Consider the following 27565-nt stretch of genomic DNA (forward strand, 5'->3'; position numbering starts at 1 on the left):
TTTTGGGCAACTGTGTACAACGTTGGAAAAATCAAAGTTGCAATGATGTGACCACTGTTGGTCAAATCATTGCATCATTGGTCATGGTGGAGAAGTGTGGCTCATTGGTTACAGCAGGCAGACCCTGAAGCAGAGGTCAGACCAGGGTTCAATTCCCGACGCGGCAGGGTCTTGAGCTGAAATGCCCATGGACTCGATAATTCTCGCTTCGGTGCCTGACCTAATCATGGGTTCACACTCTGCAACTCTGGGCATTAAGCTTGCTTAATCTCCACAACGGCCCCCCGCGGCGGGATGCCTGGCTTTCACCTTGGGGATGCCCTCTAGGGGCTATCTCACAGGGAAAAGCCAGGACGGGTTCCCAAGGCAAGCGCGGAGATACCCCTTCGGGGGTCGAATCTGACGCTATATAAGAATATAATAATAATAATAATTCCTCTGGTGGACACGTGTGATGGAATGTGTGCATGCCAACAGTACAGCGCAGGCACCATTTGCTTCACTATTTTCTTAACTAAAGTGCGAAAGAGTGACTGCAACTTTGGGGTCAGCAGTGGAGGAGCAGGTGAGAGGGTTGGTGGAGTGGGTGAGAGGGAGGTAGGAGTGGGTAGGGAGAGGTGGGGAAAAGCAGCGCATTAGGGAGAAAAACAGAACACGGGGAAGAAGCACACAAGATAGCAAGCAGCACACAAGGGTGAGAGCATCACAGTGGTAGATGAGAACCAAATAATGGGGAAAAGCCCACGAGGAAGATAGGAACACAGTGAGTACATGACAGAGAACAAACAGTAAACATGTGAGAGCAATATGGATCACCGGGCATATTGGAGAAAACTAACAAGGGAGAGAGCTGGGAAACAGGTGCACTTACATGGAGACCTTAACTAAAAAGAAAAAAAAAGTTCCCTAAAACGTATTTGTGGAAGGATGCAAGTCAGCCAGTCCAAGGGATGGTAAAGAGGATATGCTCCAGGGTAGGGACTACCACAAGATAGACAAGAGAGGACAAGGAAAGCCATCAAATAAGCAAGCAAGCAAATAAGAGCGACAATAAAAACCAACTAATGTTAAGTAGTTAGTGGGCTGTAAGCCCCTGTAAGTTTTTGGAAAGCCAACATTAGGTCTTTCGCAACTAGACAGCTTGTGCTTTCTGGGAGGTTAGTCCTAAAAATCCCAGGTTACTGACCTTATCTCCTTACATCTTTAAAAGAAAAACAAATCTTAGGTAAGGGGTTAGCAGAGTCCGTCCACTAACTATGGGCCTGATTTAGATCTTGGTTGGCGGGTTACTCCGTCACAACAAGGATGGATACCCCGTTAGCCTGAATAAAAATACCATTATATGCTATGGGATTTATATTTCGGCAGACAGGATATATGTCACAGTTGTGACTGAGTAACCCAGCCGCCAGGATCTAAATACGGCCCTAAGTGTTTAACAGAAGTTGACCTCTATTTTCTCTACAATGACCTGCAACACGTAAAGCACTATCCAGTGATTTGTTGCCAGATTATTTTATGATTTTATGATTATTCGGTACACTATTCAGCATGGTGAGCTGTTGAGGCTTACTTCAATACATTTCAAACTCAAAAGAGTTCATGACAATTCATTACAGAATAAAACATTAAAAAGTGATTTTTGAAAATGGCCCTTTTTAGGGTGTTTTCCCTGGACTTATGCTTTAGCCCTCCTGGTTTTCCGTTGATATACATGCTAGCCTTAGGACGTGGAGTGGAAAGACATATTCAGGAAATGTAACTCAAATGGTACTAAGTGGGCCTGCAGAACTGGTAATTCCATCCATAAAGGTAGCTCTTCAAGCGTACCTCATATTTGCCACCTATGTGTGCAGGTTACGGTAACTCTGCTTGGCATTTAAAAGTTCCATGTTGACGTTCTGCATGTCTCTTACTACATCTGAGTACTCCCTGAGGGAAGGGGGTGGTGTAGGGAAGAGGTACGGCATGGACATGTGTGCGCTGCAGGCCCTAGTAATGAATAACATTGGATGATGTGTTCAGTACTGTGAGGCTGTTTCTCGCATTGATTAACATGGGGCCTCTGTGGAAAGGCTATTGAGCTGTATTTCCTAATTGCAGAAGAGTAGCAGTATGGTGTTTAGTATTGATAGATTCATAATGGCAAATCCTCCCCAGTAATGAGTGTGGATTTAACAGTACTAGTCTGAAAATGCCACTTTGGGAAAGTGGGCATTTCTATGCTCCTGGTTCTCTGTGTGCCTGTCAACCTGCCTTCAAACCACATCTGGGTGCTGAGAAGACAGCTACATCTGTACATTCCTGATGGATGACCATAAACTAGGGACAGTCAAGGGAAACTGCAGACCTAACTCGGAGGGCCCTTCCTGGGACGGATAAGATAGGGTGGAATTGGCACCTGCATTCCAAAGGGCAGGGCCCTGGCTCTACTAAAGATAACGATCAAGCCCTCCAGGGTAGGATGATAGACGAGACTAAATTTGGAGGGGGCCTATGCATTTCAAAGGTGGCCTTTTGAACTGATCTGCCCTTCAAAGGCCATTGTGGGTATTTCTACTGGGGCTCTGTCCTCAGTAGTTTAGAGGTGCTTTTGGGATTGAAACTATATGGACATCAATAAGAGAAACCATTGGGGCAGGAGGGACTGCAATGGGATTATCTGCAGACTCGTGGTGGCCTGGGGCTCGTGTGCTCCAGGAAGGGGACAATTACTTGGTGGATTTTTGCCAGGATGTTGCTGGCCTGCAGTCAATCGCCTCTGGTCATGGCCCATGGCCCTAAGCGCTCTCCAAGTTCACGAAGTTCAAGTGACAGAAAGCATTTCCCCATTTACACAAGATCGTAAGGAACGCGCAGGTGCGGTGGAAATAGGTGGAAGTTGAAGTCGGTTGGGACAAGGACTGTTCTAACGTATGCAGTAATCACACTGTGCAAAACAGTATGCTCTTGCAGATCAGCAGCTCACCTGGGGTGCCATAACGTGAGAAGTTTACAGAGTGCTGGGGAAGTTTGCCGAGTCCGAGGGACCCTGAGCTTGCAACGGAAAACCTGTGTTAGGTTGCACTTCATAGCGTGTGGTTTCCAAGTGGTGTTGGGGGATGTTTGCAGAGTCTGCGGGACCTGAGCCAGAAGCCTGGCCTGTCTCCAACCTTCAGATCAGGACGACGACGGTGCAAGACATCACGGCCTCAGTCAGAGAACATCAGCACCCTCCCTCCAAGACCCACGCCAAAAGGTGCTCTGTTGTTGGTAACATTGTGACTGGACCAAGGTGGTCTTGTTGTGCCTTATGTGCCCCCATGGCTGGCTGCCTGGTGCAATTGCGGCTAGCACCTCCACCTAGGGGTAATCATTTCTCTAAATTGGAAGAACACCAGCTCCAGTGTCACAGTCTTTTGCGAACTGGGGTGGATAGTGATCCCGCACTCATGAAGGTACCGCGGGGTGCCTTGATGGCCTAATATGGATGGACGAAACCAAGTTACAATTTTGATCTGCTTAGGTGGTCCTGACAATCTAATCAAAGTGTCGCCAGCAGGCACAAGTGTATCATTGGCTGGTGTTGTTTAAGTGACTGCTGGGCTGGAGCACAAGGTGTAGGGAGAACTCTGACTTATTGAACATTACATGATGTAATGGGTATGCAATATTGGGATATGCTGTTTTTTATGCTAATGTGATAGGCAAAAACTGGAATACCTCTGAACAAGCCTGCATATATGCTCGGTCGTGTTGATGTGGAAGGCTTAGCTTACATCATGACTAACTCAGGAAAGTGTGTACAGAGGTTTATGTCGCTTTTGAGTCTGGAGGGATAACTGGGCTGGTGAATACCTATGACTGGTACATATATGCTCATGCCTTTCTGCTGCTAATGGGAGAGCTCAGCAATTGAATATAACTGTAAAGCAGCGATGTATAAGTTGTTTTGATTTTAATGTGTGTGTTATACAAAGACCAGTGTTTTATACATACAGTGTGGAGTCTTTTTGCAGTGTGTAGCAGGGGCAGTAGTGTGCCAATACTTTACACTTTGTCCCTTAGCATAAGCCTGACTGCTCTGCACCAAGCTACCAAATGGTGAGTACAGGTTATCTTACGAGTGTATCTTACTCATCCTATCTGCGTCAGTGGATTCTGTCTGGCTTCAATGCGTACCTCCCAGCCAGAAAATGCTGGATCTAACAAAGAAGTTACTTACCTTCTGTAATGCTTTTTCTGGTGGATACAGTATCTGCCTGTGGATTCCTCACCTTGTGAATATCCCCTGCGCCAGCAGCATTTGGAAATTGTTCGTAGCTCCCCACACCGACGAGGACGATGTCACAGAAACATGGCTCCACTCGCGGCTACGCTGACGTCACTGGAGCCATAAGAGAGCCTTGTCGGCATGATGATGTCAGTTCCACCCTTTTTTTCCGTGCCTTCGAGGCACACGGACAGACAGACACAGATATATACAGTATATACAGTACACCGTATTCAAACTAACACACAAAGTGTAAAATCAATGCAGTAAAGCAAAAATATTTAAACACTTCCATTGAAAGCAACAGACATAACATAACATCATTGTAGGTATACAAGGGTGGAGAACGGGGAGGCAGGTGGGTGAGTGAGTGAGGAATCCACAGGCAGATACTGTATCCACCAGAAAAAGCGTTACCGAAGGAAAATAACTTGTTCTTCTGTTGGATACATCTGCCAGTGGATTCCTCAACTTATGAATAGAGTCCCACAGCAGTAACCACTCCCGGGGGAGGGTGTCCACCCGTCTATACCAAAAGTCCTGTAGGACAGAACGCGCAAAGTGACCGTCCCTCCTCACCTCGGAATCTAAGCAGTAATACTTCGCGAAGGTGTGGAGGGAGGCCCAAGTTGCCACTTTACAAATGTCCTCCACAGGAACACCTCTAGACAAGGCAGATGTTGAAGACTTAGCTCTAGTAGAATGAGCCCTTATACCCTCTGGAGGATCCTTACCGGCCAAAGAGTAACAGATCTTGATGCACAAGATAAACCATCTGGAAAGGGTGCGCTTGTGCACCGCTCTGCCTTTCCCACAGCCAGCAAAGCCCACGAAGAGCTGGTCATCCACACGATAGTCTCTAGTCCTAACGAGGTAAAAACTCATTGCCCTTTTAGGGTCCAAGCGGTTAAGCCGCTCCTCCTCCTTGGAAGGGTGAGGGGGAGGATAGAAAGAAGGAATGGTAATGGACTGCCCCAGATGAAAGGGTGTTACCACCTTAGGCAGAAAAGCAGCCCTGGTCCTGAGGACCATTCTATCAGCATGAATAGTCAAGAATGGGGGTTTTGAACTCCGAGCTTGAAGCTCACTTACCCTCCTTGCCGAGGTAATGGGAACAAGAAATACAGTCTTTAAAGACAACAGTCTCAAGAGACACTTGTGCGAGGGCTCAAAGGGAGAACCCATCAAGTAAGTTGAGACAAGATTTAAGTCCCATTGAGGCACAATAAAGGGAGTGGGCGGAAATGTATTAGTAAGGCCCTCAATGAACCTTAACACAATGGGCGACTTGAACAAAGATGGCTGATCTGGCAAGCAAAGGAACGCCGACAAAGCCGATAAATAGCACTTCACAGTAGCCACAGCAAAGCCCTGCTGGGCTAGAGAAAGAGAAAATTGAAGGATGTTGGATAAGCGAGCCCTCAAAGGGTGAATAGACTTCTCACCACACCAATGAACACATTTGGACCACCTATAGGAATAGATAGACTTGGTGGAGAGACGTCTGGCGGACAAAATAACGTCCACCAAGGCAGAAGGAAGAGAGAAAGAATTCAGGTTGCCCCGTTCAATCTCCAGGCATGAATGTGTAAGCTATGGGGGTGTAGAACCAAACCCTGCGACTGTGGGAGGGAGACGGAGCGGAGGCCACCAGGGGAGGTGGAGAAGATCTGTATACCACACCTTCTTGGCCAATCCAAGGCAATCAATATGACTTGGGCCCGGTCTTGGCGAATATTCCTCAGACCCAAGGAATCAAGGGGATGGGAGGAAACGCGTAAAGGAGTCGTGAGTCCCAACTCAACTGAAACACATCCCCCAATGCTCCCTGCAACTGATACTGGAGACTGCAGAATGACGGGCAGTGAGCGTTCTCGTGAGCAGCAAACAGGTCCACCCGAGGAGTTCACCACGTCCGAAAGACGAACCACCTCTGGATAAAGCCTCCACTCGTGGTCTGCAGAGAACTGCCCACTGAGACTGTCTGCACGCACGTTCAGAACTCCGGCCAGATGATTTGCCATCAGACAAATCTGATGGTCCCGAACCCAGGACCAGAGACGCAGAGCCTCTCTGCAGTGACAATGCAACCCCACTCCTCCCTGCTTGTTGACATACCACATCTCGGTAGTGTTGTCTGTCAGGACTTGAACTGACTGACCGCAAAGGGAAGGGAGGAAGGCATTGAGTGCCAAAAGTATCGCCCGCAACTCTAGAAGGTTGATATGAAGCAACCTTTCCTCCGGAGACCAAAGACCCTTGATCTCCAGATCCTCCAGATGAGCACTCCACCCTAAGGTGGATGCATCCGTTATCACTGGCCATCGATGGAGGTAGATGGAAGGGCTTTCCTTGAGACAGATTGCCCTCTCCGCTCCACCAAGACAGATCCACTGCAGCTTCTCTGGAGATCCTCAAAGACTCCCTGAGATCTCCGTTGTGTTGATACCATTGCCTGCGGAGGCACCACTGGAGCGCCCTCATGAGCCAGCGTGCCTGGTCGACCAACAGAATGCAGGAAGCAAACAGACCGAGCAGGCGAATGACCTTCAGGACTGGAACGACCGCTCCGTTGTAAAACAAGGAATAATTTCCTGAAGTTCAAGAATCCTTTGTGGCGGTGGGAACGCTTGACACACAGTAGTGTCCAGTGCTGCCCCTATAAACAGGTTGCGCTGAGAGGGCACCAGGTGAGACTTGGGCACATTTATCGAGAAACCCAATTTGTACAACACCTGAATTGTAACCTGCAGATGAGGAAGCACCTTCTCTGGCGACTCTGCTTTGATCAGCCAGTCGTCCAAATAGGGGAAAACTGGAATCCCTGATCTCCTGAGATGGGGTGCCACCACTGCCATCACCTTGGTGAAGACTTGAGGTGCAGTAGTAAGTCCAAACGGGAGGACGCAAAATAGTTCCTGTGCGACTTCAGGATCGAGATATGAAAATACGCGTCCTGCAAGTCGATCGACACCATCCAATCTTCCTGTTGCAGCGCTTGAAGAACCTGTGCAAGGGTAAGCATCTTGAACCTCTCCTGTTTCAGAAAAAGGTTCAAGATCCTGAAATCCAGGATTGGGTGTAACCTGCCATCCTTCTTGGGAATCAGGAAATACCGGGAGTAGCATCCCAGAACCCTTTCCCGCTCTGGACCCACCTCTGTCGCACCTTTTTTCAGTAAAGTTAGCACTTCCTCCTGCATGAGAAGAAGGTGGTCCTCCGAGCAAGCCCCCTGACAAGGAGGGTAATTTGGAGGGAATTCCTAAAAGGGAAGAGTAAACCCATTCTCCACAAGATTGAGAACCCAAAGGTCTGTAGTGACTAATTCCCAATATTGCAGAAAATGAGTAAGCCGACCCCCCCACAGGACCAACATGATCCAGAATGGTGGATCTAGGGCTGCTTTGCTGTGTTAAGAGGAGGGAGGTAGAGGATGAGGAGGAGGAGGGCTGACGGCCTCGTGGACGACCTCTATTCTTGCCCCTGTAGGACTTGTACAAGGTGTTGTGCTGCTGCTGCTGCTGAGGCTGTCTGTAGGACCGAAAGGACGACCTCCCAAAACCCCTGTACTTCCTGTACAAGGAACCTCTATGCTGAGCCTGAAGGCCCAGAGAATTGGCAGTGGCTTTACAGCTTTACTGTCCTTAAACTTTTCCAAGGCTGCATCCGCCTTCTTTCCAAACAGCCCTGAACCATCAAACGGGAGATCCAAAAGTGTTGCCTGTACATCTGGGGAGAACTCTGATGATTTAAGCCAGGCACTCCTCCTTGTGGCGACAGAAGACCCCATGATCCTGGCAACAGAGTCTGCAGTGTCCAGACCTCATTAAAACTTTGTCTGTCCTCTTCAGACAATTTAGGGGAAAGTTGTTTAGCAGAGTCAATTAGGGCACGGATGTAACGTCCCAAAAGACAGGTGGCTTTTGTGGACTTCAATGCCATGCTTGCCGAGGAAAACACCTTTTTCGCAGACTGGTCAAGTTTTTTCGACTCCCTATTGCCAGGAATCTGAGGAAAAGCCCCAGAAAATCTTTTGGAACAGGGAGCTTGAACCACCAGACTCTCAGGAGAAGGATGGGAAGTTAAAAAGTCTGGGTCCCCTGGAGCTGCCCTATATCTCCTGGCAACAGACTTAGACACTGCCGGAGCCTAAAAGGGCTTACGCCAAACCTCCATTACAGGCTCAGTGATGGCATCATTGAATGGCAGCAAAGGCTCCACCATAGTAGAAGGTGAACGAAGAACTTCCGTCAAGATATTGGACTTAAATTCAGCAGTGGGAAGCTGGAGGTCTAAAAGTTCTGCTGCCTTCCTTATTACTGTGTGGTAAGGAGCCACATCCTTTGAAGGAGCATCAGATGGAGTGAAATCACCCATATCAAGACCACTTGCCTCCTTCAGTTCTTCAAAATAGTCATCCGTCTCCTGAATCACACCTTCCTCCATGTCTTCCAAACGATACCTCTGCTCTTCTAGAACTCTCTGAGCCTCTCTCCTAGACCTCATTCTCGGCACTGGCGTCGATGGAGCTAGACACGACGGAGCCGGCGTCGAACACGGATCCGGAGGCACAGTCTGCATCGAACAAGGTCGAGTTGACGGCGCCAGAGATGAAGGGAACGGCATCGATGTCCTTAGCGCCGGGAAATGCCAAGACGGAGCCGTTGGCAGAAATGGCATAAAGGGAGCCTGAGCATAGGCTTGAGGAACCCCCAGATTAAACGCCATAGTACCCATGGGACCCGAAAGTGCTCCAGAGCGGTACATAGCCTTTTGAAAGACTCCAAACATTGCATTTAAATAAATCGATGGATCTTGCTCTGGGCCAGGGAAAGGTGAATAAGCGGCTGGAGAAGGCTGAGGTGCAGGCAATACCGGACTTGGGCCAATCGACGCCGACAGCGGAGCCACTGGAGTAGACGACTCATCTGGCACAGGAACTTCTTCCTCCGGAGCCGGTGAATGTGCCGAAGTCGGAGAAGGAACCGGCGTCGGAGAATATGCTGGCGTAACCACAGGCGAAGCCGATCTTACTGGAGAACTCTGATTCGAGGGAGAAGGTGACACGAAGTCTTTACGACATAGAGCAGCTGCCAAGGTTGACTTCAGAGACACGTCTTTATCTGAACTGCGCCTTGATCCATACCTCTTCTTCTTAAGCTTCTTAGATCTAGAAGCATGCCCAGACGTCCACTTCGAGCCCGACCTCGACCTGGAACGAGACCTCGACCTTCTTCTACCTCTTTTCTCCTTCCTCATCTACGCCATGAAGAGTTTAGCTTCTCTTTCCTTTAACGCCTTTGGATTCATTTTTCTACAGCAGGCACATCCCTCGACGTCGTGATTCGACGACAGGCACCAGACACAATCTTCATGTGGATTTGTAATAGACATGTGTCCTCCGCACTCCCTGCAGGGCTTGAACCCGGACTTTCTTGATGACATCCTCAAAAAGGAAACAAGAAGACCAGAAATACAAGCAGAAACACAAAGTACCAAGTGAAACCACGGAGAGTCCAAGTAAAACCGTTAGCGTCAACGGTGCGGAAAAAAGGGAACTGACATCACGCCGACGAGGCTCTCTTATGGCTCCAGTGACGTCAGCGGAATCGCGAGCGGAGCCATGCTTCTGTGACGTCGTCCTCGTCTGAGTGGAGAGCTACAAAAAATTTCCGAATACTGCTGGCGCAGGGGATATTCACATGGTGAGGAATCCACTGGCAGAGGTATCCATCAGAAAGTGATGGATGGAAAGCTTAGGCCAAGAGTTCCCATCCACAGGGGCAGTGAGAGCAGTAAAAGTAATTATCAGATCAATGCAAGCATTTCATCCATCACTTTTTTTTCAGTGACATAAATTAATCAAGAACCGAAATGTCCCTAAAAACTAAGTTATTTTAAAAAGGAATTGAAATTCCATTTTTATACAGAAATATATGCCAGCTAATAAGAAGAACTCCACTATAATCTAGAGGATCATATTATCTTCTGGTGCCAAGACATGAAATGAAAACCAATTATATCATTTACATAATAGGACACTATCATACACATAACATGTGGGTCTATAGTCAATATTTTATATGGGGTAAACGTTTGGGTGGGGGGTTCAGTTATCTTTGGAAATCCTCAGGACCCAACTCTTACTATATTTCAGTGTTGGTTAACAAGTCATAGTCAATGAGTCAACTGTCCATGCAGAAATATACCACCAATGTGTCTTGTATATCTGCCTTTTGTTCTAATTTCTCAGTGACACTGGGTGCAAGGAGGCAAATCATGGCGAATAAGCAGTCATAGCTAAGATTTTGATAAACACAGTCACCCAAAAATCCATCACTCTAAATAAACAGGGTAAAGGAATAGTGTCTTAAAGGAATCCTTGCAAGTCTTACTGAGACCAGTTATTGTCAGAACTGGTCCCTTGAATCAATGCTCAGGAGAGTGTGATACCGTTATAGGGGGTTGGGTTGGAAAACAAAAATACATTACCTAGGAGATCAAATTACATGAACATGTATCTCAAAATGGGCCACTTTCGTATGAGATTTTTGGCTGGCAAGAACACACGGTGGGGCTTGAGGTAACTAGCTGGAACTGAAATTATGAATTAGGATACAAACAATGTACAAATGTGATATCATTGGAATGCTAAGCGCCACAGAAACATTTTAAATGGTCTCGAAATAACAGAGACTAGTTTCACCCAATGAGATATTACACTATGAACGGTGAAAAGAAAAAACCCTGTCTCACTCGACATGGAAATTGAGAAATATACATGCCCCTACGGAGCCAACTATGGAACAGGGTGGATGATGCAATGCCGACTCCTTACAATCATCCTCCTGGAACACTCTTTCGATCCTCGGTCTTTTAATTTTTGCACACATCTGTGCTTTGATTGTGGCAAAATGAATTGCAGGATCATTCTAACTCAAGGTTAGCACAATTCCTCAAGGTATGCGCCTAGCAGACTGCTGTCACATGGTCTCTATTCTTTGTTTGCTTGGTCAGGGGCTAGCTTGCTCTGTAAAAAACTTGCACTGTTAACTTCCGCAGATGATCTGCGACCACCGCTATCCTCTTGGTGGTAAGGCCAAAGCAAAGCACATTTAAGTGAAAGTGCTTGTAGCCAACCGTGAGCCACAGGTAACGCCTGAGGCCTGGCAGGATGTGAATGTGGAAGTAGGCATCTTGCAAGTCCAACGCTACCATCCAGTCTCCTGGGTCCAGAACAGGAAGGACCTAGGTCAGGTTGAGCATCTTGAACTTCTCCTTCTTGAGGAAGTAATTGAGAGGACGTAGGTGTAGGATAGGACGAATGCCTCAATCTTTTTTAGGCACTAAGAAGTAGCGGAAATAGCAACCATGACCCACTTCTGGTGTGGGCACCTTCTCTATGGCTCCCTTGGCCAAAAGCGCCACAACTGCCTGGTAGAGAAGAAGCAAATGGTCCTCCATCAGATTCGTAAGATGGTGGCATGAGGGAAGCGGTGTTCATGAAGGGGAGGGAGTAGCCCCTTCGGCAAGCCGCAAACCCACCTGTCTGATGTTATGGACAGCCAGCAGGGCAGGTGATCGGGAATCCTGCTGCCAATTGGGTGCACATGATGGTATGAGGGCAGATTAGGAGGGTTTGGAAGATGCAGGGGAGGTGGGCTTGCCCAACCGCTGGCTGTCCGACTCATAGGGTCTGTGGGTACTGCACCCTTGGCCTCGCAGAGGCTGGGGAGCATGCACGGTGCATTGCATTGGCTGGGAGGGTAGGGATGCAGTTGGAAGCCCCTTCCATAGCCACTTAAAGAGTGAAGATGGATTGTGGATGACGGGGGCCATGGAAAGGCCCAAGGACCTGGCCTAAGCTCTACTGTCCTTGAAGCACTCTAGCATCGATTACACCTGGTCTCCAAAGAGACGTGAGCCATCAAAGGGCATGTCCATAAGAGAGAACTGGACATACCCAGAAAAGCCAGTTCTCAACCAGACTTGGCACCATGAGGCCATCGTAGACGAAACCGCTCTGCCTAGTGAGTTAGTTGTGTTCAGTCCACATCATATTGTGAACTTTACTGCCCCTCTCCCATCAGCAACAGTCTGAAAAAGTATGGCCCAGGCCTCCTTTAGGACTGTTGGCAGCACATGTGCAACCGCATCCCACAGGGCATGGAAATAGCAGCCCAAAAGGCAAGCGGTGTTTACAGGCTGCAATAACAGGCTGGTAGAAAACAAATCTTCTTCCCCAAACTCTTGGATTCCATGTCCAGGGGTGCGGTAAGGAATATGGCAGGATTTATATGTGACATAGAGGCTTGGACCACCAAGCTCTCTGGGGTAGGGTGTTGGCTGAGGACATTTGGGTCCCTTGCAGTGGGGGATGGCAGCAGGCAATCTGTCTATTCACAAGAGCACCAGTGTTGGGCTTGGACCAAGACCCAAGTAGGACATCCTGAGGGCTTTATTGAACAGGAGTAGCAGTTCAGAGGGAGACACTCCAAGTCGCAGCACCTTTGTCAAGACTTTTGTCTTGACTGTCACTGAGAGTAGACTAAGGTCAAGGACCTCAGCCACCCTCCGCACCACCATAGCGAAGGATGCTCCCTCTTCCATAGCTACGCAGGGGCAGAAAGCATGCCAGTATCTGGAGCAGTGTCCAGTTAACTGGCTCCACTCAGATCATCACACCAGTCAATTACTCCTTTCTCATAAAGGCTGGTGTCCTTCAGTGTCCAGAGACCCCTCCTATTCCTTCCTGAGTCCTATCCCTTAAGAAAAGGGATCACGATCTGGCCTGGATGGCATGGCTGCTGTCGGCATCATCGGCCTTGGGACAGGTGCGGGGGAAGGTCACGATGGTAAGACCGGCGCCGAATGAATCCATCTCTGGATCCCTGGGGCCCAGCTGGTACCGGAGTCACCAGCGTGAATCCGGCAGCGACCTCATCTAGACCTGCAGGGCCTAAAAGGGCGCAAGTGGGAATGGGCCACTCAAATACGAGGTGCATGGCCTCATAAAACTCTTGGAGTTGAGCTGAGCTCACTCCAGCTCCTGGAAAATCGGAGAGGCTCACGTTCGGAGCCAGGCCTTAAGGTATGGTACTCCCTCGTCTCGTTGGAAAATGGATTTGGAGAAGTTGCAACAATTTCTTCATTTTGTGAGACCTCAACTTACCAGAATGGCTCAAAGACTTGAAATGTGACGACGACTTTGGGCTTTCTGACTACTTTCAGGACCTTCCTCTCGACCGGGACTTTGATTGTTGCAGCATCGCATGTCGAGCCGCCAGGAGCTTGAGAGATTGCTGCCTCAAGGCCTTTGGATGAATGACGCAACAGTCCAGGAATGCCTTGTCATGGTCTTGCTCGAGGCACCATAGGCAAACAAGGTGCGGGTCTGTCAGTGACAGGTGCCACAGGGTTTGAAGACCACCTTCTTTGAAGTCTTTTCTGCCACACCAGGAGGTAATACCTAAAAAAATACTGACAAACGTTGAAAAGACCTAATCCAAAAATGATTAAGGGGTAGCTCCTCCCAGATCTGCCCGACTGGTGCGGAAAGAAAAGAACTGATGTCAGAGCGCCTGGGTGACGCCTATATAGGCACCATAAACTTCACTTATGGCACGTACTATGCTGATGCGCCACGTGGAACCGAAAAACATCATCTACCGGTGCTCAGTGATGGGAGGCATGTGCCCTAGGCATTTGTATACGCAATAAACGGAAGAAAGAGAGCAAATGTGCCCTGCTGGCCGTGCTGTGGGCCAAGCGCAGTGTGGCAATGCATTGGCGTGCGGCAGTGGGGGCCCCCAATAGCTGCATGGTGGGGGGGGTAAAGAAGTGGGCCGCAGCCGAGGAAGATCTTATTCAGCAAGAGGAGGCCCGTGGCACACGCCGGAGTCCTATATCATTAGAAGGGGCGACACTCCTATAGGACTTTAAGGAAATACACACGAAATGCAAAGGACACGCAAGATCCCCAGGCGGCACCAGAATCAAGTGCATCCTAGCCCAACTGCTCGTCGTCTCCTCCCGCTCGTCGTCTCCTCCTCCTCCTTGTCTCCTCCTCCTCCTCCTCCTCCTCCTCCTCCTCGTCTCCTCCTCCTCCTCCTCATCTCCTCCTCCTCGTCTCCTCCTCCTCCTCCTCCTCCTCCTCCTCCTCCTCGTCTCCTCCTCGTCTCCTCCTCGTCTCCTCCTCGTCTCCTCCTCGTCTCCTCCTCGTCTCCTCCTCGTCTCCTCCTCGTCTCCTCCTCCTCCGGTCACCCTCCAGGAATCACACCATCAGACAAGAGTGGGTAAAGTGCACGACGCAAACAAAATGACATGGGGCTCCCCTACACGGACCCCCGCCTTCTGCGACCCCAGGCCCCTCCCCCCTCCCTGACCCCACAGTTCCTGAGTTATACTCCCCCAAATTTAGTTTGGAAACTGGATTATCTATTAACAACACCCTTTACAGGAGGCCATGGACTAGAGACAGTCATACGGGTAGGAGAACTGCAGTAATCCTACCACCGACCGCTTCCTCGATGACTCCCGGCACCTTTCGGCAGAGATGATGGGAGGGATGTCCTCCCTTCATCAACAAATCAACTCTGTGATTAATTACTACGCTGCCCTTTGTCATAAAGATGTTAATGTTAATTTATAATACTGAAGCGATCACGTTTGATTACTGTATGGCATGATAAAATCCAATAAAAAGGTTAATTAAAAAAAAATTGGAGGCTGTAACATGCCTTTCTCCAGTGCGAAGTGGGAGGAAAAGAGGGCATCTCAATATATAGTCAGACGTTATAATGCATATCACAATCTATTGACATCTTGCCCAGCCTCATAAGCTGTTATAACAAGATTAGGTGTTGCAACAGATTATTTACAGATTCCCAGGCAGATGGGCCACTTTTTCTACCCAAGATAATATCAAATCAAATCAAAATATTCTTTATTTTGGCATTTATGGCCATAAAAGCACATACAAAAAAAGTATTACAGCATAATTTGCACACATGATTCTTGCAAAGGTAAAGTGCGCGTGCATTGCAACATTAAGAGAAAGATGGGTTCTAAATATAAAAGGGAGCTAGTTCGGAGTTCATATTTAAACATTAAAAAAGATAGTTAAAAAAGCATTAATACATTTTGTTTCCGTGTAAAGTCTAGAATTATCCAATAGACCCAGCTTTTAAAATAGATGACGGTACACACCACATAGAAAATAAGTAACGAATAACTGAGTACACTATGGGCAGACTGGTATCATATTTTAGGATCCTATAGGCCTCCGCGCAATACTTTGTCCCAAGGTTCAGACACACCTATTGTAACCATTGGTGTCTAGCCTTCTTGTATGCCAGGCAGACGAATAAAACATGTTGGTCTGTTTCCGGTTGATCTGCACAGAATGGACAGTCCTGATTCAAAGTATTTCCCCATTTACTTGTGAATACGCACAATGGTAGTACACCATACCTGAATTGCAGGTACAGTTTTTTTGCAAGGGGGGGTTGTATGACATCAAGAACAGATTCCAAGGGGGAGGAGCCAAGCTCGCGACCGTGATGGCCGCACTGTAGCTCGGCTCCGTCAACCTTCCCGCCTGAAACGCATATCCTGTACCTCATCCTGCCCCGAGGAGACACAATCGGCTAAATATGGGACGGTGAAACATTGCTGGCACTTACCGTCCGCCCCGGGAGCTCCTGGGTGCCGCTGATCCAGAGTTGTGCCCTTGCTTGTTCCGGAGCCTCCGCGGCGTGCAGGCTGGAGACTCGCCTGTGAGGGTCGGCCGGAGTGGGGTGTTTGCGCCGGCCCCGGTGGAGGAGGGGGGCCGGCTGAGGAGGCCGTTGTGCGGTTGTTCCGGTGGCGACTGACCGGGCCCGGTCTGGTGGCCCGGGGGCTCTGTGGCGGGGCGCGGCTCGCCTCGGACGGGGGTGGACCGTGCAGGAGGCTTGTCCCCCCCCTTTTGTTGCCTTGTCCGGCCATCTTGAAGCCCTCCGCCCGGACTCGGCGGGCGGCGCCCGTGTGGCGGTGGCGCCGGCGACCCCTGTTTTTTTTGGTTGCCCATCTTTCTGCACCAAGATTGCCATTGCTGTGGCTCGAGGAGACTCCGGTGGGCCTTCTTCGAAAACCCAGTCCAGAAGTTAAGGAGCGGAGAGTCCTTGCTGCGCTGACAAGATGGCCGCCGGCGCCCCGGGTCCCGGTCCTGCTCGGGGCGGCGAACTTGGCTTGTCGAACTACGCGATGGCTGAGGCTTGTGGACCTGAGCCCACGATCGGTGATGTCTTTGCCGCCCTATGTTCCCTACGTGCGGCTATGACCTTCGACACTGCTACGCGAGATAGCGGTTCTGCAGCCGTTCCTGTTGGCCCGTCCTCCACGAATGCGGCTCGACTGCTGGCGTGTGCTGCTTTGCCCCCCTCGGCTACTGTGAAGATTTCTGCCGCTGTGCCTCTGCGAGACTGTAGATGCGTGGCCCCGTATTTCCAGGAAGCTTCGACTGTGGCAACCATGTGCGAGGGCCCCATGTCGGGGCCCGTCCATTCCAGTCTGTCTGGGGGGCTTGGCGGATGTTTGATTCGAGCTGCTTTGGTGGGGCCTCGTGCCTGCCTTGCAGAGGTCAACTCGCTTCTCTGGACGGCGGGGCCGCACCCAGTCTATGTGCTGCTCCTGATGTTCCTACTTGATGGTCTGATCTGTCACGGCCACTGCTTGCCTTGCTGTCTGAGACTGGGGCCCTCTGAACTGCACCCTTTGCCTGCCCTTATTCGATCCTGTGGGCATACCATGCCGAACTGTTTGCTACCTACCACTTTATTACGTACGAAAGCTATGATCAGGAAAGGACAGGGGTGGGACAGAATTGCCTCGGCGGACTACTGATTATTGTACGTGGATGAGGACTACCCACAACTGTGACAAGATGGCCGTCTCCTTTTCCTGTTCCTGATGTTTGAGGTTGTGTCTTTCTCGCTCTGATGTGGGTTTCAGTTGTGTTGAGGCGGGGGTGGGAGCTGAATGTTCGATAGCAGATCTCCTCTCCCACTAGATTTCTTTCCCTTTACCATTCCCCTTTTTCTTTTGGTCTGTTGTGCCTTTTTTCTTACTTTCTGATTCTTCTATATTTCGGGTTCTATTTAGGGCGACAGGCACGCTGCTGGGGGGATAGGCCGTAGCCTTCTGCAGGGGTGCAGGGTGGTGTGGGTGGGATGGGGTCTTTCTGTTGTTTGTTTTTCTTTTTCTTTAGTTCTATGGCTCTTTTGTATCCCTTTATTGGGACGCTGTGTCTGCGCCGTTTTCCACGGTATGTTAGCTGGTGGGGCAGGGGTCGCTTTCCCTCATTCACGATATTGGCTGCACATATATCATGTCTTACATGCCTTGCCCCGATAGTGGTTCCTCCAGTTCTGTTTGATTGTCCGCTGTGGGGCGAGTGCAGTGGCGCCGCGTTCTTTCTTTCCCTTTTTCTGACCTTCCCCCCTCTACCCCTCCCCCCCTTCTTTTCTCTTTATTTAGGGTAGTATAGTGGATGCTATTACGTTGCTGCTCTGGTTCTTCTGATCCATGTCAGCATGCATTCAGGTGGTGGCGGGTGTGTGGCGGGCTGTGGTGGGAACTGATCTGAAACGGGGCTTCCATAAGCTGATTCCTGTCCCTTGCTGCTATTACTTCCATTTCTCAATGCCCCTTTGTATCGATGCTTTACGTATAACCCGCTATGGACATTCCGATGCTGAAAGTTGCAACTGATCCTGCTATACTTCCTATTATATTATAAAATTAACCTTATTCAATCCTGCTTCTAGCGGTCACGTTTGGACTATTACTGTTTCATTGCTTGCCTGTACACCATTGGATGACTGCCGGGAAACTTCAATGTTGCTCATGTGCGTTCGTACTGTGTCGTGGCCGGCCTGATTGGTTGTAGGCCCGTATTTGTATGCTTCTGATCGCACAATAAATGTTTTAAAAAAGAAAAAAAAAAAATGAAGAACAGATTCCAGTTTGTATTGGTCTTTTACCTCTACAAAAGATAGGGTCATTACGTCTGCGTCCGAATTGGCCTTTATCTGATTAAGTTTAAATTCTCTAAAGATCTTTGAGAAGGCCTTCTTGGGACTTGTCATGCTAGTTTCTGCAGCGCTAGTCCATAGGTCTCCCATCCTCATAGCAACCAAGGTGTTTTTAATGTAGGACAGCCAGGGGATTTTAGCAACTCTCTGTAAGTTTACAACTTCTTTTAACTCTTGTCTGAAGGACTCAAGTTCTAGAGTACTCCAGATACGTCCCCAGTAGAGAAGAGGCCTTAGGGCAACTTCCTCTGCAATTGGGTTGACCCCAAGGTCCATACGAAGCGGCATTAAAGGTGTGCTTTTAGGGAGACCTAGAAGCTGCCTAATAAAAGAGTTCTCATTTTTAGATAAATGGTCACACACTCGATGACCCCAAATTTCTGCCCCATATAAGGCCGCTCCCCTACCCTGGGCCTTATAAATTTCCATTGCTGGACCAGCCATTTTATGTATGCACTTCCCAGACATCTTTGCTATGCCCCAGCTGTCTGTGCCAGCCTTAAGCTGACCTTTTTAATTTGTGCGGTCCACTCCATTTTGTCGGTAAGTGTTAGGCCTAAATAATCAAAAACAGACACGTTCTCTAACGGTTTCCCATCTAAAAGAGGGTATGGTCGCGTAGTGTTACCTCCATTAAAAACCATAAATTTTGACTTTAATGAATTAATTTTCAAACCCCTGTTTTTACAGAATAGATGAAAAATATCCAAGGCCCTCTGTTTTCCGATTTGGGACTTGGATAATAAGAGGGTATCATCGGCGAACATCAGAGCCGGGGCCCTGTTGTTCGCAATCCTAGGGGCGTCTATATCCCTCCCAGCATTCAGAGCCTCCACCAGACCATTAATAAATAAACAGAAGAGGGTCCGGGCCAGGACACATCCTTGCCTTACCCCTCTGTCTATTGAGATGGGGTCGGTAAGCTCACCATTTTTACCATGCCTAACTTGGGCATAGTCGTTTTCATTGAGCCGTTTTATCTGATAACAGAGGTAAGGAGGATCCCTAAGTCAAACAAAATGGACCACAATTTATCCCTAGGGACCAGGTTGAAGGCCGATTTTAGGTCCTCAAAGATCAGAAATAGGCTGCCTCCCTCCATAAGAACAGTCTTCCAGTACAGAAGTTGCAGCCTGAGTATCTGATCTATTGTGGACATCTTGGCTCTAAAGCATGCTTTGTTGGGACTAAGTTTAGAATGCTACTCCATCCAGCTTTCCATTTGATCCAATAGCACTCTTGCGTATATTTTTTCAGTCACATCTATTAAGCTTATTGGCCGATAGTTGGCGGGGAGGAGTGGTGAGTCCTTTTTATAAATTGGAATAATCTCCACCCCAGCCAAGAAGGGGGAATCGACATTCCATGTAGGATGACATTATACAGGGTCCATAGGTAAGGGGCCCAAATGTTAGGTTCACTTCATAATAGGTCCCCGGGATCTTATCTAGATCTGGCGCATTTGAGGGGGACACCCTTCTCAGCGCTCCAATTGTTTCTATCAGGGACAATATCAATAACCGAAAATTTGTGACAAGTACACAAGTGTTAGAAAACAATACTTGTCTAAAATGTAAATGGCTCCTTGCAAGCACTAACTGAAATATGTTAAACAAAAAAATGATATCCAAGCAATCTACATACAGTACATAACAAAATGGTAACCATACAAACCGACAATGAGAAATACGCTGAAAAAAAAAACAGCAATCAACCTGAATAGAAGAAGACACAATCTGTTTGTAAAATCACTGCAGTTGGCGCTAAATAACTAAAGAAAAACACCCAATTGTTGACAGCTGCAGGATAAGATGTTTTTTCATCCGACGACATTATGTTTTACACCACTAGTTGTCAAACATGCCTGCCTAAGAGGCTAATTTGAGCTGTGCTGTCAGAATACCAGGACTCAGCACCAGATCTTATTTTAGAGCACCGGGACTTAAAGGAGATATTCAGTACAAAGAACATGAAATACTGTTCTCTTGCTCCAGGTATACATCTAAAAAAAAACTTTTTGCCGATTACTCACCTATGAATGAGTACTAAAGCAAATCCTCAATTTTAGGTTTAGCGGAGTAGTGCAGTTTACCAACATAAGTCATCCAACATAACCCTGGTGAAATAACCATCACCGGGTGTCTGAGCTGTGAAACAGTAATGTTTGTTAACGATATGCAGAAAAGACAAAATGACACCCCGTGAACATCAGCCACCGGAACAGACTCGGTAACAGAAATAGAAGCGGCCCTGGCCATAACCAAGTGAACAGGAATGCCAGCAATAACGTATTTTGTGATAAGGGCAACCCAACGTGAAACGCAATGCTTGGTCGCCACTATGCTTTTCTTGGTTCCTCTGCTTTCTGCAGAGATGTGCTGTCACCTTGCATGACTGGCAGCACCAAGTTTGCTAAGATGAGACAACAATACCACAAGGTCAGCGCCTATAAAGTATCCTCCAAAGGGGGGAGGTCATATAGGGAGGCTGCTATGAGAAAAAGAGGTTGGTTAGAGACACATAAAACCCTCTCATTTGCCCCTTCCTGTATTGAACTATTGCTTCAGTGTACATTTATCCTCTATGGGTAATGTTCAAAGTGTAATGCTCCAAGCAGCAATGAGTTTCAAAGGACAAATAATTGCCAGGACATGCTGAAGGAAGGGAAAAAGTCATGAGTGGAGAGAGAGAGAGAGTACGAGGAGGGAATCAGCAGATAGAGTAGGTGTCACTTTGTTGTTATATATTCCTTCTCCCATTTTTTTTTTACAACATAAATACATTTGATAGATGGTTTATTTTTAAAAACATGCTCATCTTCAAGCATTTGATGACACTCAGGAATTTTATGCTGGGAGAAGAAGACGACCGAAGAATGGGGAATTTCCTTCTACCTGTAAAACAAAACATGTTTAACAAAGCAGACCTCCAAATTAATTTAATTAGTCTAGACCATCACAAAAAATATTCATGTACTCACCTTTCCAGGTGTTAGCTCACAGAAAATAATCCCTAAATTATGAATGTGGTATAATCCGTTTACCAAATCAATACCGAATTCTCGAATGACTTCCTCAGGAAGATGTTCATCTTGAGCGATAACAACTTCTAGTGAGCCACCTGCATGAAATATACATACAAGCTTTGGGTAAGTATTCAGATATCTTCATCTAAAATCGATTTACAAATTCAATCCATTTCTGACTGTGATAAATGCATGAGCTGTGCATTCAAAAACAGAATCAAGAAACATCAACATGATCCCTGCTATAGCATCTTAAGTCAAATAGTGTTTGGATTTCCCCTGTTCTCGGGTCAAGTACAGGTGGTATTTTCAGAATAGTGGTTGTATCCCTCTCAGATATACTATGCGTCTTGTCAAATCACTCCCAAATTATTTGGGTCACACCAGCAAGATTTCCTAAACACCAAAAGAAAAAAACAGCCTCTTCGGAGAGTAGGATAATTGGCAGGTGTCTCTCATTCCTCTCTACTGAGTTACACTCTGGTAGGCGGGATTATTTGTGTCAGACAAACCCGTCAGAGAATCTCACGTTGGCAGGTGATATGTACGGAGTCCTGCCGCCTGCTCAGTGTGAACACACAGTGGTTGGTATTTTACAGTATTGGGCTACAAATAATATGCCTTGGAGTAAATGCAAGCCTTATAAACAGGTCAGCACAAATTATGAAAATTAGTGCAAAGATAAGCCCCAACAATATTTCATCACACATCTTATTGGCCTAGAACCTGGAGCAGCACAATTTTAGGCTCCAATCTTTGTCATAATTATGCAATTATATGCTCATATATGTTAATACTCATTGTGTGTCTTAACTTCCTTCACGCATGTGACGCATTTAAACCTATTAATGAAATGCAATCATCGAATGGATTAAAGTTTTTTATACGAGTGCGCGAATGTTCCATTGAAACATGTATTCAAGTCTTCTATTGTTAACGCTTTGCATTTATTCTCAGTTATACATGTGTATGTAGAATTCTGTATCCGAATTCATGTTAAATGCTGAGCTAACTTTGTCTGACTGCAGGCCTTACTTGAAATGCACTTAGCTTTGCCAGTGTGTTCTTTCTTTTGCAGGTGCATTATCATGCATTTTGTTAGAGAAAGGAGTATTGTTTGTATTAGACTGCAGATGGTGAGGTTTTGAAGGGAAGAACTTGGCAGTGATCGCGGAGAACTAATGGTCAAAAGAAGCCTTCGGTTACCCGGTCAATAATTTGGTCCTCCACATTTTGTTCACACTATTCGGTTAGCAAGATATTCTGGAGTCAACATTTTATTTCAATGTATTTTTTTTTTTACAACATAAAACATAACATATAATCATCATGCCGCGTCGTAAGGTGATTTTAAAGAAAGGCATGTCAAGTGTTGCTTCTGTGTGGTAAACCAGCAGCTTTAAAGTTTTGCCATGTCACTGAATACCTTCTATAGGATTCTCATCTATTTAGAAGAACTTCCTACAGGTAAAGCAATAAGGTTTGAGAAGAGACAGATATAATGCAAGTAATCCACAAATCCCACCCCTTACACAACAAAAATGAACTCTGCCTCCTTTTTCTGCTTCAGCTCTAAGCTGTCTACGGTGCAGTCTACTCCCAAGCACTGATACACACCCTGGAAACATGCATGTGTTCTGCTCACACATTCCTGCACTGGTTAACCTATTATCTCAACCAGTCCTATCAACTTGCCCGGATTGGAACTTCAAGAACCAAGAAATTCCCCAAGAAAATCAATAGGCTTCCACATATAGAGTCTCGATGCTCTTCTCAATAGCCTCCTTAACTCTACTTTCGAACGCCTGAAATGCATCCTACACACTGGTTCTTCTAATTAATTATCAGAAGTAATTCAACCGCATAACCCCAAAATCAATGCTTCCACCTTCCGGTGCCCATCATCCTTAAGACCAACAGCATCATTTAAAAGGCCCTAACATACAACACTGCTTCATAACTAGACATATCGCTCATTATTGGACACAGCTAATCAACTCCTCTTTTATTCAAGGTGAAGTCCCTAATTATTTAAAAACAGGACAGGTCACACTGCTATTGAAAAAATACAGATGCTGATCCCAGGGATCTGAAAACTGTTTGCAAAGTTAACTATCTCCCATTCCTAATGGGCAAATGGCACAACTTTTTTGACAACACTTTCAGTCGGGCTTCTGACCTGGTTATAACATGGAAACATCCATTCTAGGGCTCATGGACAATGCTCTGCGGATGTTGGATAAAGGAGACTTTTGCCTTAGCAAATACTCTTGATTTTACTGCAGCATTTGACATGGTCAACCATAAAATCCAACAACACATTCAAGAACAGATTAGGCATACATGAAACAGTTCAGAGCTTTTTCTCCTCCTACTTGAACAATCGATCAAAGCAAATCAAGCTGAACAGGTATGTAACAGAACCAAACACCTTTGCCAAAAGAGTTCCTCAGGGTGCAATACTATTCCCTGTTCTCTTGTACTTGGAGCCTATAATAATCACTATCCGAAAACAAGCAAATTTCTCCTATGAAGTAAATGTGAACGGCACCCAACTATTTCTAAAAGTATCATCGCTAGAAGACATCTGTTGTGTTGCGTAGTTGCATAGAGTGTTAAGTAAGAAGCTACAATGTACTCATTCGATTGTAAGGTATGCCGTGAGACATTTGCAGGAAGGACGCTTTGAGGAGTGTCCATGAGTGCACCTCAGCTACAACACAAACACGTTTCCCACAGTGATGACAAGGGCTGAGGAGCAAGAACTTATGCAATTTGGGGGTCATTTTGGACACAACGTGAGGATTTAACCAAGTACAGCTGGAAATTTTACGGCATCACTACTTTGGATCCCTACTGTGGAACGACGTGGAGCTCTATCTAAAAGGTCAGAGTCCTTGAAACTTAAGTAGAACAAGCGTTTACCCTGCGCATGCACTGGCTGTTATGCCCAGCTTCACAGCAGAAACTGCGGCTCTCACAACGAAGGTGCATGTGTCGCTCCACGCATAGCTGTCTCTCTTCGCAGCAGAACGGGCTGCTTCCTGGGAAAGTGCGTGCTATTTGATGGAGCAGGGGAGATGACAACATTTTTTGTGTACCCCTTGCAAAGTCGAAACCTCATAACAATAATATGTATTAACGTGTGGAACATGATAATTAATCAACCAAAAGAATACACAGAATAAAGTTACACGTGGGAAAACTAACTTGCTAATTTGCAAAAACTAATGTACTAATTATGTGAAGTAGTCATACTAACATAGTGCAATAGTATTTTTTTTAATAGATAAAGGTGTGTATTTGTGCTTTTATGAGTATTTGTATGGCAAAACTAATAAAATTGATAAGTAAATGACGCATACGTGCTGCTTTGGCTAGCTAACCTCTAACAGGGAAAAATTAGAATGGTGGGAGGTAAACAGAAGGGCTATAATTCTACACCTAACGTCTGTTGCATTTGTTTTCATATTAGTTCCCATTGAGGCCCGTGCGGCCTAGTTTGAAAATTGCGGATTATGCGAGACTCCGAGAAGTATGGCTCTGCGCATGTGCGTATGTGCCAGAGATGCTTGAACGGCCTGTGCTCGGGTTAGAGATGTCAAGGTCAGCTTGGCCTAGGACATCGGAGTTGTGCCAAAGGATGCTTGAATTTGGATGCTTGGGAAACTTGCGTGTTGTAGCTACATGATGTATAAAAAGATACAAGGACAGGATGACAGATTGCAAAGTAGACAATTTTGATTGTGTGGGAATAAGCAAGGATGACATAGCGAAAATGTAAACCAGTTTGGACAAGGAGGACATGAGGTGATCTTCACCATCCCTCTTATGGACCAATGAAAAATGAGAATGGACCCTAAAGTTAAAATTTTTGAGTTAAATAGTTAGGAAAAAAGGATATAAAAAAATCTGTATGAAAGAAGGAGTATTGGGTCTGTGAATTTTATTCGCACCACGACATGCAGAAAGACTTTCAAAGTTTTTGGACTTTAAATTTTGATGGGGCAAATAATTTAATGCGGAGTCCTGATGGGAGGTAGACATCGAGGAGGATAGAAAGACAGTCAGCTTGGGAACCTGTTTTCGTGTAATTCTGTCAACTTCTTTTTCAGACTGGTAATATAATTTCTAAATTTCTATTTCCTGAATGTATTAATGAATGATAAGGTTTTGATTTAAAAATGTTATTTCTTGTTCTGACTAAAATTTAGAAAAACGATTTCTATATAAATATATGAGTCTATGTTTTCATTGTTATAAAAGTCATGACAATTTAGAAAATAAAATATTAATGGGAATGTATTATATTACGATTGAGCTGGTCTTAATTGCCATCAACTAACTTCTACTAGCTGGTCTAACGACTCAACAGTGGGGTGCCTTGATGTTCTTTTCCTAAAAACCCTAGGTGGGGGAGAAGTTGTTTCTAGATAGATATCTATATAATGTATAAATTTAAAGTTTAGGATTATAGGGTGTTCCGCTATCCAGAGGCTCGCCTTCTGTTTTCACTTATCTCGGGAGCATGTGTGACTCGCGGTGCTATGGGCCCCACCGATGAGTAAAATAAGTCAGCTCCTGGGTTAAGTGGGATGAGTTGGGAGGGTTGTTTGAGAGCCGCGCTGGATCAGATTTCTTGATAGTAGAGGTCTGGTTGCTATAGGTTAGTTTGGATAAGTAAAGTACATTTTGACTTGTTAGGTGTATATAAAACGTATATTCAAGATTTATGACTAACACTTTATGTTGAGTTTGTATTAGGCTAAATGTATTTGAATTTGAAACTTCCGAGAAGTAGGAAGTTGGTCACTCTGTCAGCAGGCAGAGGAAATGTGTGGCAAGAGAAGTCGCACAGTACATAGTCTGATTTCAAGGTGGTAACATTGTTGTGTGTTATCTTTAGGGACGTTTCTGTGTAAAAGAAGTGAATGTATAGCGAAGAACGCCTGTAAAATCTCAGCTCTAAGAACAAGAGTCAAATGTACTCTGATTAAAACTTATCCCTGGGAGAGTAGCGGGTTTGTCACCTGAGCTTGTCAGAAGGGTAATGTAGAGGGAAGTGCTGCTTTATCGGCGGAACTAAATTCTGTGGTAGAGAAGAGGTAAGCGCTATCTACTGGAAATACAGAATTCTTGTATGTTTCAGTAAACTATTACTTTGGTTTTAGTGAAACAGACAAATGGAAATGTTTTGTGTTGTAACTAACTGCTTTAAGTTGTGTAAAAAACTATACAATTTTGTACAGGAGGGGTTAGCAAAAGCCGAAGCAGAACTGACATCGGCAAGAGTCGCGCTGGGATAGGTCCACGTGACTAAGACGTTTTGAGTGCTGATTGGTGCTTTAGGGAGAACTGCGCAAGCATAGGTCGATTGTGACATGTTCTATTCTGATTGGTGCGTTAGTGTGAATCGCGCGGGGATAGGTCAGCATATCGGAGCAGTTTAAGACAGTACGGTTGTTTTGAAGGTAGAAAGTTTGAGGAAACATGGATTATTATTATGGACAAGATGAAGAGAAACCTTCATGGTTCAAGAAACTTAAAAAGTATTCAAAAAGGATAAGTAAACAGTTACTAGAGAGGGAAAAATAATTCCTCCACCAAAAACGCCTGCATCATATATGATGACAAAATATGGCTATCATACTTGTATTTGGCTAGAGAATTGGGCTAAGTATACGAAAAACGATGGAGTATTGGCGTTTCCAGAAGTAGGTTCATTTAGCCTAGCAGAATTACGAAAATCGAGAGAAAAGATGATGAGACTTGAACCGAGACCTAGACCAACTTAATCGGAAGCTTTGACGGAATGGGAAGATGAGATGCAGGAGTTGGAAAGGGAGAGATTTGATCATGCAAAGGATAGACGGTGTAGTCTGAGAGGTTTATTGGAACAACTCATCAGGGTAGAATGAGAAGATGGAGAAATGCTGATATGTGGGATGGAATGTATCCGATGAGAACAGTAGAAGAGACAGTAGGTAGAAAATGTACCGAAAAGAGGAAAAATGTATAATTAGAGAAAATAAGTTGTGGGATCAGTGACAACAAGGATGAGGTGCTGGAGGAGATTCTGAATAGAAGACCCGCTCGGTATCAGCCAATTTCTGCTGTGGTGACACCAAATGCACCACTAATGGAGACTAGATGGACAGGAACCCCAAAACAATATTCTGAAATAAGTAGTTCAGAGAAACAAGAGTTAAAATCAGT

General features: G+C 46.2%; 1 protein-coding gene across 1 annotated transcript in view; it reads right to left on the reverse strand.

Moving 5' to 3' along the window:
* ULK4 (unc-51 like kinase 4) overlaps positions 1-27565 on the reverse strand; it is a 1855260-nt gene that overhangs the window by 1705212 nt on the left and 122483 nt on the right. Inside the window, exon 4 of the mRNA XM_086941729.1 lies at positions 21305-21444. Coding sequence (XP_086797855.1) covers positions 21305-21444 — 140 coding nt within the window. The remainder of the gene's footprint in view (positions 1-21304; positions 21445-27565) is intronic.

The sequence above is a fragment of the Lissotriton vulgaris genome, chromosome 10, assembly GCF_964263255.1.
Source record: "Lissotriton vulgaris chromosome 10, aLisVul1.2, whole genome shotgun sequence".
Classification (NCBI taxonomy): Eukaryota; Metazoa; Chordata; class Amphibia; order Caudata; family Salamandridae; genus Lissotriton; species Lissotriton vulgaris.